The 15,134-nt window shown below is 39.4% G+C and overlaps 1 protein-coding gene across 1 annotated transcript; it reads left to right on the forward strand.

The window, feature by feature from the left end:
- Positions 1 to 8,421: 8,421 nt before the first annotated feature.
- Positions 8,422 to 11,112, forward strand: LOC141664835 (uncharacterized). Its single transcript, XM_074470789.1, has 5 exons — positions 8,422 to 8,553; positions 9,398 to 9,599; positions 9,759 to 10,432; positions 10,480 to 10,701; positions 10,768 to 11,112. Exons 1-5 carry the CDS (start codon positions 8,422 to 8,424, stop codon positions 11,110 to 11,112), a joined length of 1,575 nt encoding a protein of 524 aa, XP_074326890.1.
- Positions 11,113 to 15,134: the final 4,022 nt, after the last annotated feature.

Genomic DNA, 15,134 nt, shown 5'->3' on the forward strand with positions numbered 1-15,134 from the left:
CAATCGTGCATCGCACATGCCGTTTAAAATAAAATTTAAAATAAATTAAATATAATTAGCTAGATCAGTTTGATATAATGGTCACGCGGCTAAAACATAATCAAATTTATATTATTGATCTAATTTTATATAGAAAATAAAAATAAATTAAATGTAATTAGTTAAATTTGTTGTATCGGACCAAAACACAATAATAAATATTATTGATCTGGCTAACATAATTATACAATTGAACCGGGTTAAAAATAAATTAAAATTTGAAAAGTAAGTTGTTGGTCGATATAAACTTAACATGCTAATATATATATATATATATTATCATCGATCTAATAAAAAAAGTATTCACCTGGACTAAAATAAAACTAAAAATAAACTAAATACAATTAGGTGATTGATATAAGTATAACGTGCATTGAGGCTAAAACAAAATCATGTATAATATTGATCTACGATAAATTAAAATATATAAAATTCTTATACTACCGATCGATAAAAATGAAATTAAAGTATATTTAATTCGTTCGCAGATAAAATGTAGGATTAAAAGTGAGCCGTATGATGTGAGATACATCATAAGGGCGAAAAGATTAAATATTTGATAGTCGGTCACAATGTTTGGATTTATATAATGATATACTTTTTTCAATTTTTATAATATTCATACTACTTTATTAAAATCAATAATTCGAAAGTAATCATATGATTTAAATTTACCTTTTAATTAAACATAAATTATCTTTTCTAAACAAAACTATAGATGTCAATAAAAACTATATTTTCAATCACTAATTTTACTTTTCAAACTAAAATATCACTTATTTCAAATATATCACTAATTTATACACATTTATGAATGAAGTATAATTTGGTATACTTTTTTTGGTAGATTTGGCTACCAACACTTAAGACCGTCGTATCTTTTTAATAAAGTGTTAGATCCAAATACTAAAATATTATACACTACTCAAGTTTATTCGAATCTCGATAACAACAAATATTTATATTATTATTTTACACTACTCAAACTCTTCCAGATTCGAATCCCGTAAACAACAAATATTTATTTACTGAAAAAATATACCTTACTCAAGTTTCTAGGTTCGAATCTTGTCAACAAAAAATATTTATTTTATTATTTTACACTACTAAAGCTCCCAAGTTCGAATCTCGCCAACAACAAATATTTATATTATTATTTTTGCATTATCAAAGTTTCAATTTCGACTCCCGCGAACAATAAATATTACTAATATTATCTATAAACTTAATAATAAGGTTAATGATTCAACTAATCAATTATATGCTATTTAATATTAAATAAAAGAATTTTATTATATTTTTAGCTAATATAAAAATATTGCATCACACCAGTTGTAAAGCCAATACTATTAAGGGGTTTGTTGGAATTGTTAATTAGACCAACTGTTCTAAAATACGACAATCGAGATTAGTCGGCAGAGACACCTTATAGTGATTAATCGCATAAATGATGAATAATTTGAATACTAACCGGATATATTTAAAAATATACAATAATATTTAATTTATGAAACTTAATATATATATAAGAAAAATATGCATTGATAATTGGATATAATCGATAGCTTTCTTTTAACGGTTAATCAGGTGACTAATCGATAATATCGGTGATTTTTAAAAGAGAATCGGGTCTTTAAATGACATAAAGAGAAAGAAAAAGAATAGCAAGAAATGAGAAATTTCTACGTACTGATAGTAGACAAATACAATGTGTTTTTAAGAATATCTCCAATATACTCTTAGCCCACTCTTTAAAAATAATATAAAAAATTAGCTACTAACAAGATAATGTAGGTTCATCTCCAACCATAATTTTTAAACTCACTATTTATATATTATTTTATAATTAAAACTATATTGAAGTTATAAAAGGATAAAAGAAGAAAGCGAGAGAAAGAAAGCAGAGAGATTATTTTAATGTAAAATATAAGTTAAGAGCTAGGTAGAAGCTCTTAAAATTGAGTTGAGAAAAGATGATCTTAAGTTTTTAAAAAGCATCTAAGAATGTGTTGGAGTTCAAATTTTAGCAATCATCTCTCTTTTTAAACTTAAGAGCCTGTATAAAGAGGTCGTCAGAGATACTCTGAGGCAGTACCCAGACGGGATAGTTGATGTGTCAGTAATAACATCTGTCCCCGGACAATGACATGACTTAATTACTTTGCGTAATAAGATGATAATCACTCTTAAGTTCAAAATTATTGAAAACCTAATTGTGTCTATCAGCCATACAACATCAAATGCATTTATATAGGATGGCAAGAATCATCTTCTTACTTTTTCCATGAAAAATGGGATACTATTTATTGATCATTGCATGCTTGTGAGTCGACAATTAACTCCATGATCAAAATTTGACGATACATTTGTTTTATGAATGAGGAGAAATTTAAATATTTCCGAGAAGAAAATTTTAATTGTGAGAGTATACTGTTAATATAAATTGTGAGTTTTCCCTCCTCTTTTTTTAATAATTAAACTAATGTGTATCATACTAGAGATGCGCAAAAGGCCTGTGGGGCCGGACTTTGATCGGGCCAGACTTTTCGGGCTTTGATTTTGACCAGGCCGGACGGGTTTTTCAAAAATGTTAGAGCGCCTAACCGGGATTTTTTCCGGGTCAGATTAGATCAGACCAGACTTTTTTCTAATTTAAATCGGATCGAGTTTTACTAGAGATTCTGATGACTACATATGTTAGCAACTAGATCATCGTGAAGATGTATTAGTTTGCATAGAATATTTTATGAAAACATTACTTCGTTGAAAATATTTAAGTTCGGAAAAAAATTAAACATGTTTATAGAATAATATATTTTATCAAATATTATCCAAAATATATAGTGTACTTACTATATCTTCTTTCATTATTCATGCAACAAATTATATAAATAATATTATTAATCACGAATATGTAAATATATACGTGTTTAAAGTATTATTTATATTTATAGTAAATGTAAATTCATAAATATATAAGAAAATATATTAAAATAATAAGATTTTAACCGAGGTTTTTCGGGCTTTTAATCGGGCCGCGCCAACACGGCCAGGCCGGGGTGGGCTTTGCCTAAAAATATAGGGCCCGTCGAGGCCCTAACCTGTACCGGGCTGGGTTTTTTGTTCATCAGTGTATCAAACTAATAGCCTCGTACTCTTAGATATGTCTAAATCAATGCATTAATGCTTTATTGCAAGTTTCCATTTTATTTTGCAATAATAAATAAATAAATATGACTGAAAAATTTATAAAAAGAAACAAAATTACCTGAAATAAAATTTAAAACTCATTAAAAATTACTTGTCACATGTATGATTAATTCGAACAAAAAAATTTAATTTGGGACCCGATCATCTAGATGATAGTATAAAAGAACTTTATATACTTTTTATTATATATAATTGTATTTGTTTAGGTAATTGTTATATCCAAAATTTGGCATTGGGTCATGTCGGGTCAGTTGGAATAGAATTGGGGCAAGAGGATGAAGAATAATGTTGTGGGCTACAATAAACTAAGGGAGAACGCGCCCTCAATACATAGGACGTGTCCAACCTCTAATGGATTGTGTGAGTTGAATTGTGTGGAGCCAAGATTGCGATGCTAAGGGTACTAGGACGCGTCTGACATTCAGGGTGCGCCTTGTTGGAGTAAAATTGACAAGATGGGTTATCCACATGTTAAGGTTGCAATGCAAGGGAATTATGTGCATTCCACACCTAGAGGACGCGTCCTGTCCATGGGGGATGCATACTCTTGGATAGCTGGGTTTGACCTTATTTAGGACAAGGCAAGCAGAGATATCTTGAGGACAAGGCAAACAGAGATATCTTGAGGACAAGGCAAGCATGGAAAGGGGAATAGAGATTGTTTTTACTAATGTATTTGTTGCATGCACTCTTGGAAGAATTCCCCCATGAGACGGTCAAGGAGGGGGATGTCCGTGAAAAACTTGAAGGCCTCCAGGGGTATGCCTGATGATTGAAGGCCACCTCATGTATTCAACGGGTGTCCTCGTTGGGGATGCGGGGTTACCATTGGTGTGTGTTTTGGGAGTTCTGTTCTTGTATTCAACGGGTGTGCTCGTTGGAGAACTTTGGAGTCATCCTGCACTTTGCACCCAAGAGCTTGGGATCACCTGTCCCGCTATCTCTCTGGTGAGTTATCCTCATTCGTAGGGGTAGGGACGCGTCCGACATTTGGGGTTAGGGGTGCACATGGGTCGGGTTGGCCGAATTAGAGCCATTTTAGCAACCCGACCCAATTAAATCGGTTTGAAAATTTACAACCCGACCCATAAGAAATAAAAATACAACCCAACCCTACCCCTTACTCATCGGTTTGGTTCAGTTGGGGTTGGGTTGAACGGTTTGTTAAAAGTTATTCAAAATATATAGTTGATAAAAAATATATTTATGATATGAGACTACTTGTGGAGACATACGAATCCACAAACAAGATCATGTTATGTGTCATTCGAGAACATTTTTTAGATATCTTTTGAGATACGTAACATTACTCTACGATAAACTCTTGGGTTTATTTGTAGTAAAATATGTTTTATACACAAAAAAGTACAAAAGATCTCTAATGGTGTATGAAAAACAAATTATATAATTGACTATAATTGATATGCGACAAATTTAGTTTGAAATTGAACAACATATTAATACAAGAAGTATAGAATAGAGATATACATAGTATATATTTATACGAATAAATTAAAAATTCAGGTCGGGTTGGATTGGTTAAAAATAACTTAAAACCTATACCCAACCCATTAAAGTCGGGTTGACATATTTTTAACCCAACCTAATATCGGGGTATGACGGTTCGGTTTAATCGGCCGAAAATAGGGTTGGATTGGGTCGGTTTGATCGGTTTTGTCAACCCGTGTGGACCCCTATTAGGGGTGAACTATGGTTATACATGTGTCCGTAAATCAAGGGAGATAATTGTAGCGGAGTGTTATCCTTGCGCAGGGAGATGCACTATCCGTGAAGTCCTACGATTACGGCCAAGCCTTGGGCCTTCGCGGTTGGGCCTCATAGTTGGACATTTCTAAAGCTAGCGGAAGATAGATTCTGGAAAGGCTTCTACCGAAGCTAGGAATAAGAAGTCTAAGCCCATTAAATTTCTTATTCCCCAAGAACTACGTCAGGCTTGATCCCTATATAATGGGTACGTAGGCACATTGAGAGGGGTAAAAATTTGAGAGCTGAAAAGGATTTACCACTTGCCCTAATCAATCTCAGCCACCAATCAACATACAACCACCATACACCGCTTGATTTTCCGGCAAGAACCACCGTCATATATCTTGATTCCGGCGAGAAACCTCAAACTTTGTTGTTACCAGATTCCTTCATCAACAAATTGGCGCTAAAAGGAGGGCAACTGATTAAGATCATATTATTGGGAGGAAAAGATGTATTACAATCATGATGGAAGTTCTTACGATGGAAGTGATAGAAGATCAGAATGAGAGGGCGATAGAGGCTACACTCGCCAAGAACCCTACGTGCCCAGAAACATAGTGGATCCTCCACGAGCTCCAGATGTGGGAGAAACGCCACCAGTTCTCATCATCAATGCTGATATCTTGGAGCAATTGTATCGCATGGGGATACTATGAACAACTTCAACTCAAGGTTGAGCACGGTGGAGCGTCGCAAAATCAGGAGAGGTCGTCGTTTTCCCCGCCATGGCCACGCTGTGGGGAAAGCACCCGTGGTCGAAAGAGATATCCAGGATGTTCGCGGCCAAGCCGATGGAGGAAACCTGCGAATTACTCCACGACGCTTGGAATACTCTGATGATGTCGAGCCTATTGTAGAGCTTATTGATGAGGACACCGATGGAAGAGAGAGGCCTCGAATCGACAATCAGGTTGTTCCACACCCGCATAAATCTGGGCGCACGATAGACGAACGACGTCATGCAAAGAATATCCAGAATCAAGATGAGGAAATAAGAGATTTTTCAACTCTAAAGAGGAGACTTGGCATAAGGCTGGAAGATGATGATTTGAGGATGTTGTTGCTAGAGTGGCAAAAGAAAGGAAACGGTGGGGAAGTGAGGCCCCACGATACGAGCGTGTGCCCCTAGGGATACCATCATGGTAGGGCGCCCTATAATGGGAGACGAGAGGGCATGCCCTCAATTGAAGAAGCCCCTTTCATTGTTCCCGTGGCTTCCCACAGTGCTACGAACAATAGATCCAGGACGCGTCCTAATGACCAAGACGACATCCGAATTCAAGAAAGGTTGCAAAACAACAATGGGGTACCAAAGCGCGGTCAGGAGGAACCTCGCGCACAGGAGAATATTCAAAATCGAGATGACAATATGCTACAGCTGCAACCTCAGGGTGAGGGGCGGCGAGATCCGCCGGTACACATGGAGGGTAACCAAGGGGAACAACAACAGGTTGTGGAGCAACCCCAACATCTCAACGTTCAAACCGTTCCTGGAGTAGGGACATTTAATGTGCATGATCTTAAGAGGTTGCTCAACCATCTTGAAGGAGGTAGGGTTACATCAACTGCGCAAGCCCCGTCCCCTTTCTCTGTTGTTGTAAGGGAAGCGTAGCTACCTGTTGGATATAGGAACATGACCAATGACTTGCACTTTCATGGAAACTCTGACCCCGTGGAATTCTTGGGACGCTTCAACATTGAAATGGATGTATACCAGGTACCGGACTTAGCACGATATCGTCTTTTGGCAGCAACTTTCAGAGAAGGTGCTCAACAGTGGTTCCAAAAACTTGGCCCTGGGATTATCACGTCATGGGAACAAATGAAAATCTTGTTTTTGACTCAGTTCTAGGCTGCGGTGAAGTAAACACCGCCTATTACTACACTGACCAATGTAAAACAGAAGGAAGGGGTAAGCTTGACATCATATTTCAAAAGATTCAATATAGAGTCTACTCTGGTGAGAGGCGTAACTGACGAAATACTGAAAATACTTCTTATAGCTGGTCTGCGAGTGGGAAAAGATTTCTGAAAATATTTGTAAGGAAAAGACCCTGTGTCGTTAGCTGATGTAATTGCGCAGGCTGAGTCTTTCAAAGCAATTGAGCAATCGCTTATCGAGACAAAGAAAAATGATAATACCCACAACTCAAAGAGGCGAGCTAAGAGGAGAGATAGGTCTGCGAGTCCAGAATATCGGCGAAATGCTTGGAGTCCTAATAGGGTGAATTCCATGAATGTACGGAGAAGGTGGAGTCCCCCGTCCAATTATGAAAAGAGAGTGAGTAATTACACTCCCCTGGCGGCACCATTTGATCATATCTTTGAAGTAAACAAGGATAGAGGAATCTTCAAGAAGCCAGACCGCCTGACCTCGTGGCAGAGTAGAGACAAGAAAAAATATTGCGAGTACCATGAATCTACTGGTCTGGATATCCAGGAATGTTATCACGAAGATAAGATTGAAGAATTGATTAAGGCTGGGTATCTGGGAGAGTGGATTGACAAGGTGAAGCGACACAGAGGAAACGACGATAAGGAGAAAGATGAAAGACATCCCCCACAAGCAGAATTTGATGAGAAGTCAGCTGAGATTAAGTTCCAAAGCGCTGGGAGTATTAGGGAAATCTTCGGAGGACATCCATTTGTTGGTGATAGTAATCGGGCGTTGGAAAGAAATGCTAGAGAGGCACAACACCTACCGCTCACCAACATTCATAGCTTGAAGGACAGACCTCCGAAAATATTCAAAGGGGAATTCGATGATATTACATTCAGAGAAAGAGAGTCAAGATGGGTACATCATCCTCATAATGACGCGTTGGTAATAACTATGCTTATCGGGATGATGAACGTGCATCGGGTCTTCTTGGACAACGGAAGCTCTGTGAACAACTTGTATTACAGCACGTACAAGAAGTTGGGGTTCCCGGATAGTGACATGAATTTTGAAGATGCACACGTCTACGGCTTTACTGGAGAAGCAGCAAGGGTGATGGGTTCGATTAGACTTCCCGTCACACTTGGGGAAGGAGCTCTGTCTGTTACTCAAATGATAAATTTCAAAGTATTGGATCAGGAGTCCGTGCACAATGTTCTAGTGGGCAGACCTTGGTTATGAACATTCAGAGTGATAACCTCGATACATCACTTGATGATAAAATTTCCGACACCTAACGGAGTGGGCAGCCTGAGTGGTTTCGCAATACGAATCACGCGACTGCTATCACAAGGCTGTTAAAGAATTTTGCAGGAGAAGGTATGAAGGAAAAGGTTTACCCGTTGAGGATGCGACGGGCATTTAGGTAAAACCGAATGGAGAAGTTCATGCCCATTATTTTGTAGAGGATCCAGAGGAAGGAGAAACTCACATAACCAATGCTCCTACTTTGATACTGGGGAATGTTTTCGAGGATTCACAGTGTGGAGGAAGTCATGGTGAATCAAGAAGAAGATATTGTGCAGAAGAAAATTAATGGAGAAAAGTTGGAAGAAAGGAGTGAGATTTTACAAAGCTTGAAAAGTAACCCCAAGGTAGATGCTCCTCAAAAAATAGGACGCGCCCTTGGAGATTGAAAATGGACATGAGGTTGATGCTCCGCAAAAGAAGGACGCGCCCTCCACACCTGCAATGAATGAAACTATGCCTTGTCCTGAGGTGGATGCTCCTAGCTGTAAGGACGCGCCCTCAAGTGCAAGAATGGAAGTGGAAGACGCCCGGGACTTTGATTTCGATCTGGATCCTAGGATCTCTATGCCCGCTGAGAAAACAGGGCCAACTGAGGATACAATATCCGTCCCAATTGATAAAGATGATCCAAGCAAGTCTTTGAAAGTGGGGTCTCAGTTAAGCTATGATATGAGAGAGAGGCTCACCCGTTTTTTGATTAAAAATCTCGACGTCTTTGCATGGATTCATTCAGACATGATTGGGATCGACCCGGTGGTGATGTGTCATCGGTTGAACATCTTCCCTAACTGCACGAGTGTATGGTAAAAGCGTCGCGCGATGAGCGGTGAAAGAGCGATAGCGTTAAAGGAGGAGGTAGATCGACTGTTAGAAGTTGGGTGAATTAAAAAATCTTTCTACCTTGAGTGGCTTGCAAACCCGGTGCTTGTGAAAAAACCGAATGGGAAGTGGAGGACGTGTGTAGATTTCACAAATCTCAATAAACTTGCCCGAAGGATAGTTTTCCACTCCAACGAATTGATCAGTTGGTCGACGCAATGGCAGGGCATGCCTTGTTAAGCTTTATGGGTGCATACTCCGGTTACAATCAAATTCCCATGTACGCCCCTGATCAGGAGCATACATCCTTCATCACCGATAGAGGGTTATATTGTTACATATGGATACCATTTGGATTGAATAATGCAGGCGCGACCTATCAACCGTGTGGTGAATATGATATTCAAGAATCAGATTGAAAGGACCATGGAAGTGTATGTAGACGACATGTTGGTAAAATCAAAGGAGGCAAATGATCATATTGAGCACCTGATGGAAATGGTGAGCATTCTAAGGAGGTTTCGCATAAAGTTGAATCCGCAGAATGCGTGTTTGGTGTTTAGTCACGCAAGTTTCTTGGGTTCATTGTCAATCATAGAGGAATTAAAGTTAACCCTGCGAAGATCAAGGCACTGCTGGATATGAAGTCTCCCACAAGTGTGAAGCAGGTGCAAAGCTTAACTGGAAGAATCACCGCATTGAATCGATTTATTTCTAAATTATCTGACAGATGTAAGGAATTCTTTATGGACACCAGAATGTGAGGAAGCTTTTAGAAGGATCAAAGAACAATCGGGGAACCCTCCCATGCTGTCAAAACCATTGGATGGGGAGCCTCTGATCCTATACCTTGCAGTATCGGAGTATTTAATCAGCGCGGTATTGCATAATGCTGAGACTCGTTGTACAATCATGGAAAAGTTGGTTTATTCCTTAATTCTCGCATCAACGAAACTGCGCCCATATTTCCAAGCGCATATAATTGAAGTTCGTACAATATACCCTCTGCAGCAAGTCCTTCACAAACCAGAATCATCGGGAAGGATATTGAAATGGGTTGTGGAGTTGGGACAGTTTGACTTGGAATACACGCCCAGCACAACAATCAAATGGCAGGCCTTAGCTGATTTATTGTTAGAATTTGACTCTGAAGTTAATGATAAGGCTTTGATGGCATTGCATCTGTCTCATCCTGAAGAAGTTTTAGAAGAGTTTCCACATCCCTGGTGGATTTTGCATGTGGATGGAGCAATTAATAATGGAGGAGCAGGCGCAGGTATAGTGCTTGTATCTCCAGAAGGCCATCACCTGATGAGCGTGATTCACTTTAAGTTCCATGCTATAAATAATGATGCGGAATATGAAGCACTGATTAATGGCCTGAAAGTTGATTTGGAAATGGGAGTGCGGAACCTAATTGCAAAGAGTGACTCAGAGTTGTGGTGAACCAGGTGAATGTGGGGTTTCAAGCTCGAGGACCGCGTACAAAATTGTATTTGAGGTGCACGCAGCGCCTGATTGGAAGGTTCAAAGAGGTTAGACTGGAATGTGTACCGTGGGAAAAGGACAACAACGCAGATGTTCTAGCAAAAATGGGATCCCAGCAAGAGGTCGTGTTATTGGGATCTATACCCTTAGAAATCCAGGAGATTCCTAGTATCCCAGAAGTAGAGGTGATACAAGTAGATGAGGCTCTCAAGGAAACATGGATGACGCCCATTCTTGTCTATATTCACTAGGTAACACTTCTTGAGGATAAGTTCAAGGCTCGACGACTCCGCTACCAGGATACAAGGTATGTGGTGTATGATGAAGTTTTATATAAGAGAGACTTCAATCAACCGCTGCTCAGATGTGTCGATGAAGAAGAGGGAAATTACATCTTAAGGGAGGTACATGAAGGATTTTGTGGTAATCACTCGGGGGTTAACTCGTTGGCGATGAAATTTTTATGCCAAAGTTATTATTTGCCTACGATGAAGGAGGATGCCGTGAACTTCATTAGAGCATGCGATTGCTGCCAATGCTTTGCGAATTACTCATCTATGCCAGCGACGCTCTTGACGCCTATGGTGAGCCCATGACCATTTTCCATGTGGGGGATTGATCTTATTGGAGAGTTACCTAAGGCTAAAGGAGATGTCAAGTATGTAGTGGTTGTGGTTGATTACTTTACTAAGTGGGCAGAAGCTATGCCGCTGGCGACTATCATCGCGAAGAAAATCAAAGATTTTGTCTTCAACTCCATTGTGTGTAGGTTTGGAATTCCTTACAAACTTGTTTCCGACAACGGAAAGCAGTTTGATAGCAAGGAATTGCGATAGTGTGTGAGAATTTAATGATCAAGAAGGAATTTGCAACGGTCTATCATCCTCAGAGTAATGGACAAACTGAGGCTGTAAATAAAATAATAAAGTATACCCTCAAGACCAAACTGGAGGAGCACAAAGGGAATTGGCCCGAAGAACTCACAAAAGTGTTGTGGTCCTACGATACTACTCCAATATCTGCTATAGGAGAATCACCGTTTATGCTCACTTACGGGTACGAAGCTACGGTTCCTGTGGAAGTTGGCTCAAGATCGCTTCATAGAGATCTATACACGGAGGAAGATGCAGAAGTTAACCAGAGGATTTACTTGGACCTTTTCGAAGAAACAAGGGAGAATTCTCAGTTAAGGCTCACGACATACCAACAACGTGCTGCGAGGTACTACAACAAGAAGGTAAATGGACAACTGCTGAAGGTAGGGGATCTGGTGCTCAGGAATGTGATGCCAAACATAAAGAATCCCCAGTATGGAGTATTTGGAGCTAATTGGGAAGGACCATACAAGATAAAAGCAATCTTGTGGAAGGGGACTTATCACCTTAAAGACTTGGAAGGGAAGTTTGTTCTGCAAGTATGAAATGCGGAGCATCTTCGAAAGTATTATCAGTAAGGCGTGGCTTTGGCCCCTTATATATTATATTTACATTTTCAGTTATATACTTAGGAATGTGCCCGAATCATAGACTAGAATCAATGAAATTCCTCCTAGCCTAGGGGGATAGTGCATGTACTATCTACCTTAGAATTCGTTGAAGGATCGTATTTTTTGAATAAATTCCCCACAGAGCATAGTAGCCATGGGACTGGTGCACCTTTGACACTAGAGTGCATTATTAATAAAGACTTTGAAAAAATTATCAATGGTTGTTTGGTTGATAAAATTACAAAATAGAGTCTATGACGCGTCCTAATGAAAAGACGCGTCCTGAGAACGGAATTATATAACGATTAACATAGAAAGTATGAGGACACGCCTTCACCTTGGACGCACCCTCACAGTGTAATCCTTGGTTTACAATGTTACGGAGATGGCAGGAACATGGCTTGAAAAGGGGAAACCAAGGGAAATATATGGGCAGGTGAAACAAGGGCGCGTCTTGAGCTAAAGACGCGCCCATCATATAACTTATCAAATGAAATTATAAAAAAACGAGATAACCAGTAAAGTGAAAATATGCATGAAAGTAAATCAAGGTCTAAAATCTTGGTTAATGCTCCTGTTAGTAGGACACACCCTCCTAGAGCAATGCTCCACTTTTAACATCTCATGAAATGCGTCCAGAATGATATCAATCATTGTATTACTTCGGGTTATCTCGAAGCACTTGTTTTCTAAAAGTAAAGGTTGACGCACCAATTTATGATGACGCACCCATATATTGTGCATGGCGAAACAGGAATAGTTAAGTATGTAAAAATAGGCTATCATATTGGAGAAAACTTAAAGCGTATAAGTACATCATCCATAAGTTTGAAATAGTCAAAATACGAATACAACTTGCAAGGCTTAAAGGGACCTACACCCTTGGAATAGTTCAGAAAAATTTCATAAATAAACAAAAGACGCATCCTAAGCAGGAGGCGCATCCTGAAGTTTGTCCTGATCTTTTGGATGAGAAGGTGGAGGCTGGGCTTGAAGTGGAGAAGGCGTAGGGGATGCGTCATCCTCTTCCAGGCCCTGGATGATCCTTTTGCTCTTGATTGAGTCTGCAGCCCTGATTCTGAAATCATTCACCCACTTTTGGGTATCCTCATCAAACTTGAAAAAAGTATATTCTGGGTCATTTGCTATGAACCCAGAACACCACTCTTCAAAACTAGATGCAAACCCATTTTGATATACCAGCTTCTTCTCTTCCTTCCAGCCGTGCAGTCTGTCATCATTTAGAGTGTCAAGCTCCAACTGCATGGTGGAATTCAGAGTAACTACGCTTTCCATAACCTTCGACACAGAGGTACATTGCCTTCAAGTTGTGCCTTCTCACCCTCAAGACGCGTCTTGTCTTGTTGCAACCATGGGATCTCAACATCTTTTTCTTTGACAACAAGGTTCAGATTCTTCTCCAATGAACTGATTTTATCTTCAGCTTGACTTTTGGCGGTGTCAGTAGTAGCAACATGCGCCTTCAGCCTGGAAGCCATGTTAGAACTTTGCCTTACCTACAAATGAAGCTCAACTGTTGCTTTTACCATAGCTTGCTCCGTTTTCTCCTCTGTCTGAAAGTCCAACCCCTTACCTCCTCCTCAATAAAAGTTCCAGAAGAGGACGTGCCCAGATATCTGAGGACGAATGACTGATCATCCAGGACAGTCTTCTGGCATTTGGGGGGCGCGCCCTCCCTGTCTGAAATGTTCACCACAGTGGTATCAATGATTTTTGGTGGAAGAGAGGGGGCCACAGCAGCTGGAGGATCTTTAGCTTTGGGATCAGTTTTTACAGCAGGCATGCTTCTCCCAGTCTTCATCCTTCCTGAGGCACCAATTGCAAATCCCTTAGGAAGAGAAGTCATATATGTGGAATGACATAGTAAACATTAGTCCTGGATGCGTCCAGACAAGAGGACGCGCCCTGCTGATAATAAAAGTTGTAGCAATATGGAAAATGATAAGTAGGCATATTATGATTCTGGATTTTTTTTTTGAATATTGGACGCGTCTTGGGTACATCGACGAGGCCTATGTGAATTATGGAAACTTATATGACTAAGGATAGAATAAGGACATCAAGTTTTACAACAATTAATAGCATTATGAAGTTTTGCAGGACATTGAACAGCTTTGTGTGAACATCAATATTACATGCATAACAAGAAGACGCGTCCTAAAGCCATGACGTGTCCAAAGCAAATATGTGGGTTTTGGACACATATATATGAATCAGACTAAGTTAAAACTATGCACGTAAAAGTACAACTATGATGCGTCCTACTTTGATGACGTGTCTTATCTTACCCAATTCTAAGTCCACCTCTCTGCTAATGTCAAGTTGGACCAGTTCTGTGGCGTTGAGCCCTTTAGCGTTTTCAGAAGTTGTTAGAACGGGCTTTCCATTGTAAAATTCACGGAAATTACAAATGGAACCCACTCTCAAGGATAAGGCTCCAACCTTTTTTAAAATTGGCTTATGTAATCATTTCCTTGAGATTGGAATGATATTTAGAATATTTCAGTGCTTTTTCTGCTCTCTTTTTCCTCTTTCATGTAAGTTCTTTCTGAGTTCTTTTATCTAAGGAAGGAAAAATGAGAGTTATTAGAAAGAAAATGAAAAAGCTTGGTGAAGTAGTAGACGCGTCCTGAATGCTAAGACGCGTCCTAAAGGCAACACTTACTTGGATCCAGATTGAAGCGTACAAGAGCTCTCTTAACATCATAGATGTAAAAAAATGGCTCTTTCCAATCTCTCTCGTGACTTGCCTTTCCCTCATTGAAGCCTTTGTTATTTAGCCACTTGTTGACAACAAAGAAATGGTAACCAGGGATGGACTTCCTAATGCTGAAGAAATAGGTGAACTCCTTCATGGAGGGCGCGCCCATCCCCAGGTTGTGGTACATGATATATAAGGCCCATGCTAACTTGTATGAGTTTGGGGACAGTTGAACTGGAACAACGTCATACCACTTTAGAATTTTCTTGATGTATGGGTGCAAGGGCACACCCACACCCAAAGAAATGAGTTTTGGGGTAAGAATCATCCTAGGGATCCTCAGATTCTCTATGTTAAAAATATGGGGCCTCATCTTTCTAAGAGGACGCGCCCAGATGCCCTCCATATCG

Source organism: Apium graveolens, chromosome 6, assembly GCF_009905375.1.
Source record: "Apium graveolens cultivar Ventura chromosome 6, ASM990537v1, whole genome shotgun sequence".
Taxonomy (NCBI): domain Eukaryota; kingdom Viridiplantae; phylum Streptophyta; class Magnoliopsida; order Apiales; family Apiaceae; genus Apium; species Apium graveolens.

Coding starts and splice junctions, on each gene's coding strand:
- LOC141664835 (XM_074470789.1), top strand. CDS start 8,422: ATGTTTTCGAGGATTCACAGTGTGGAGGAAGTCATGGTGAATCAAGAA. Junction 10,433..10,479: donor AAGTTGATTTGGAAATGGGA/GTGCGGAACCTA, acceptor GTGGTGAACCAG/GTGAATGTGGGGTTTCAAGC. Junction 10,702..10,767: donor CTAGTATCCCAGAAGTAGAG/GTGATACAAGTA, acceptor TATATTCACTAG/GTAACACTTCTTGAGGATAA.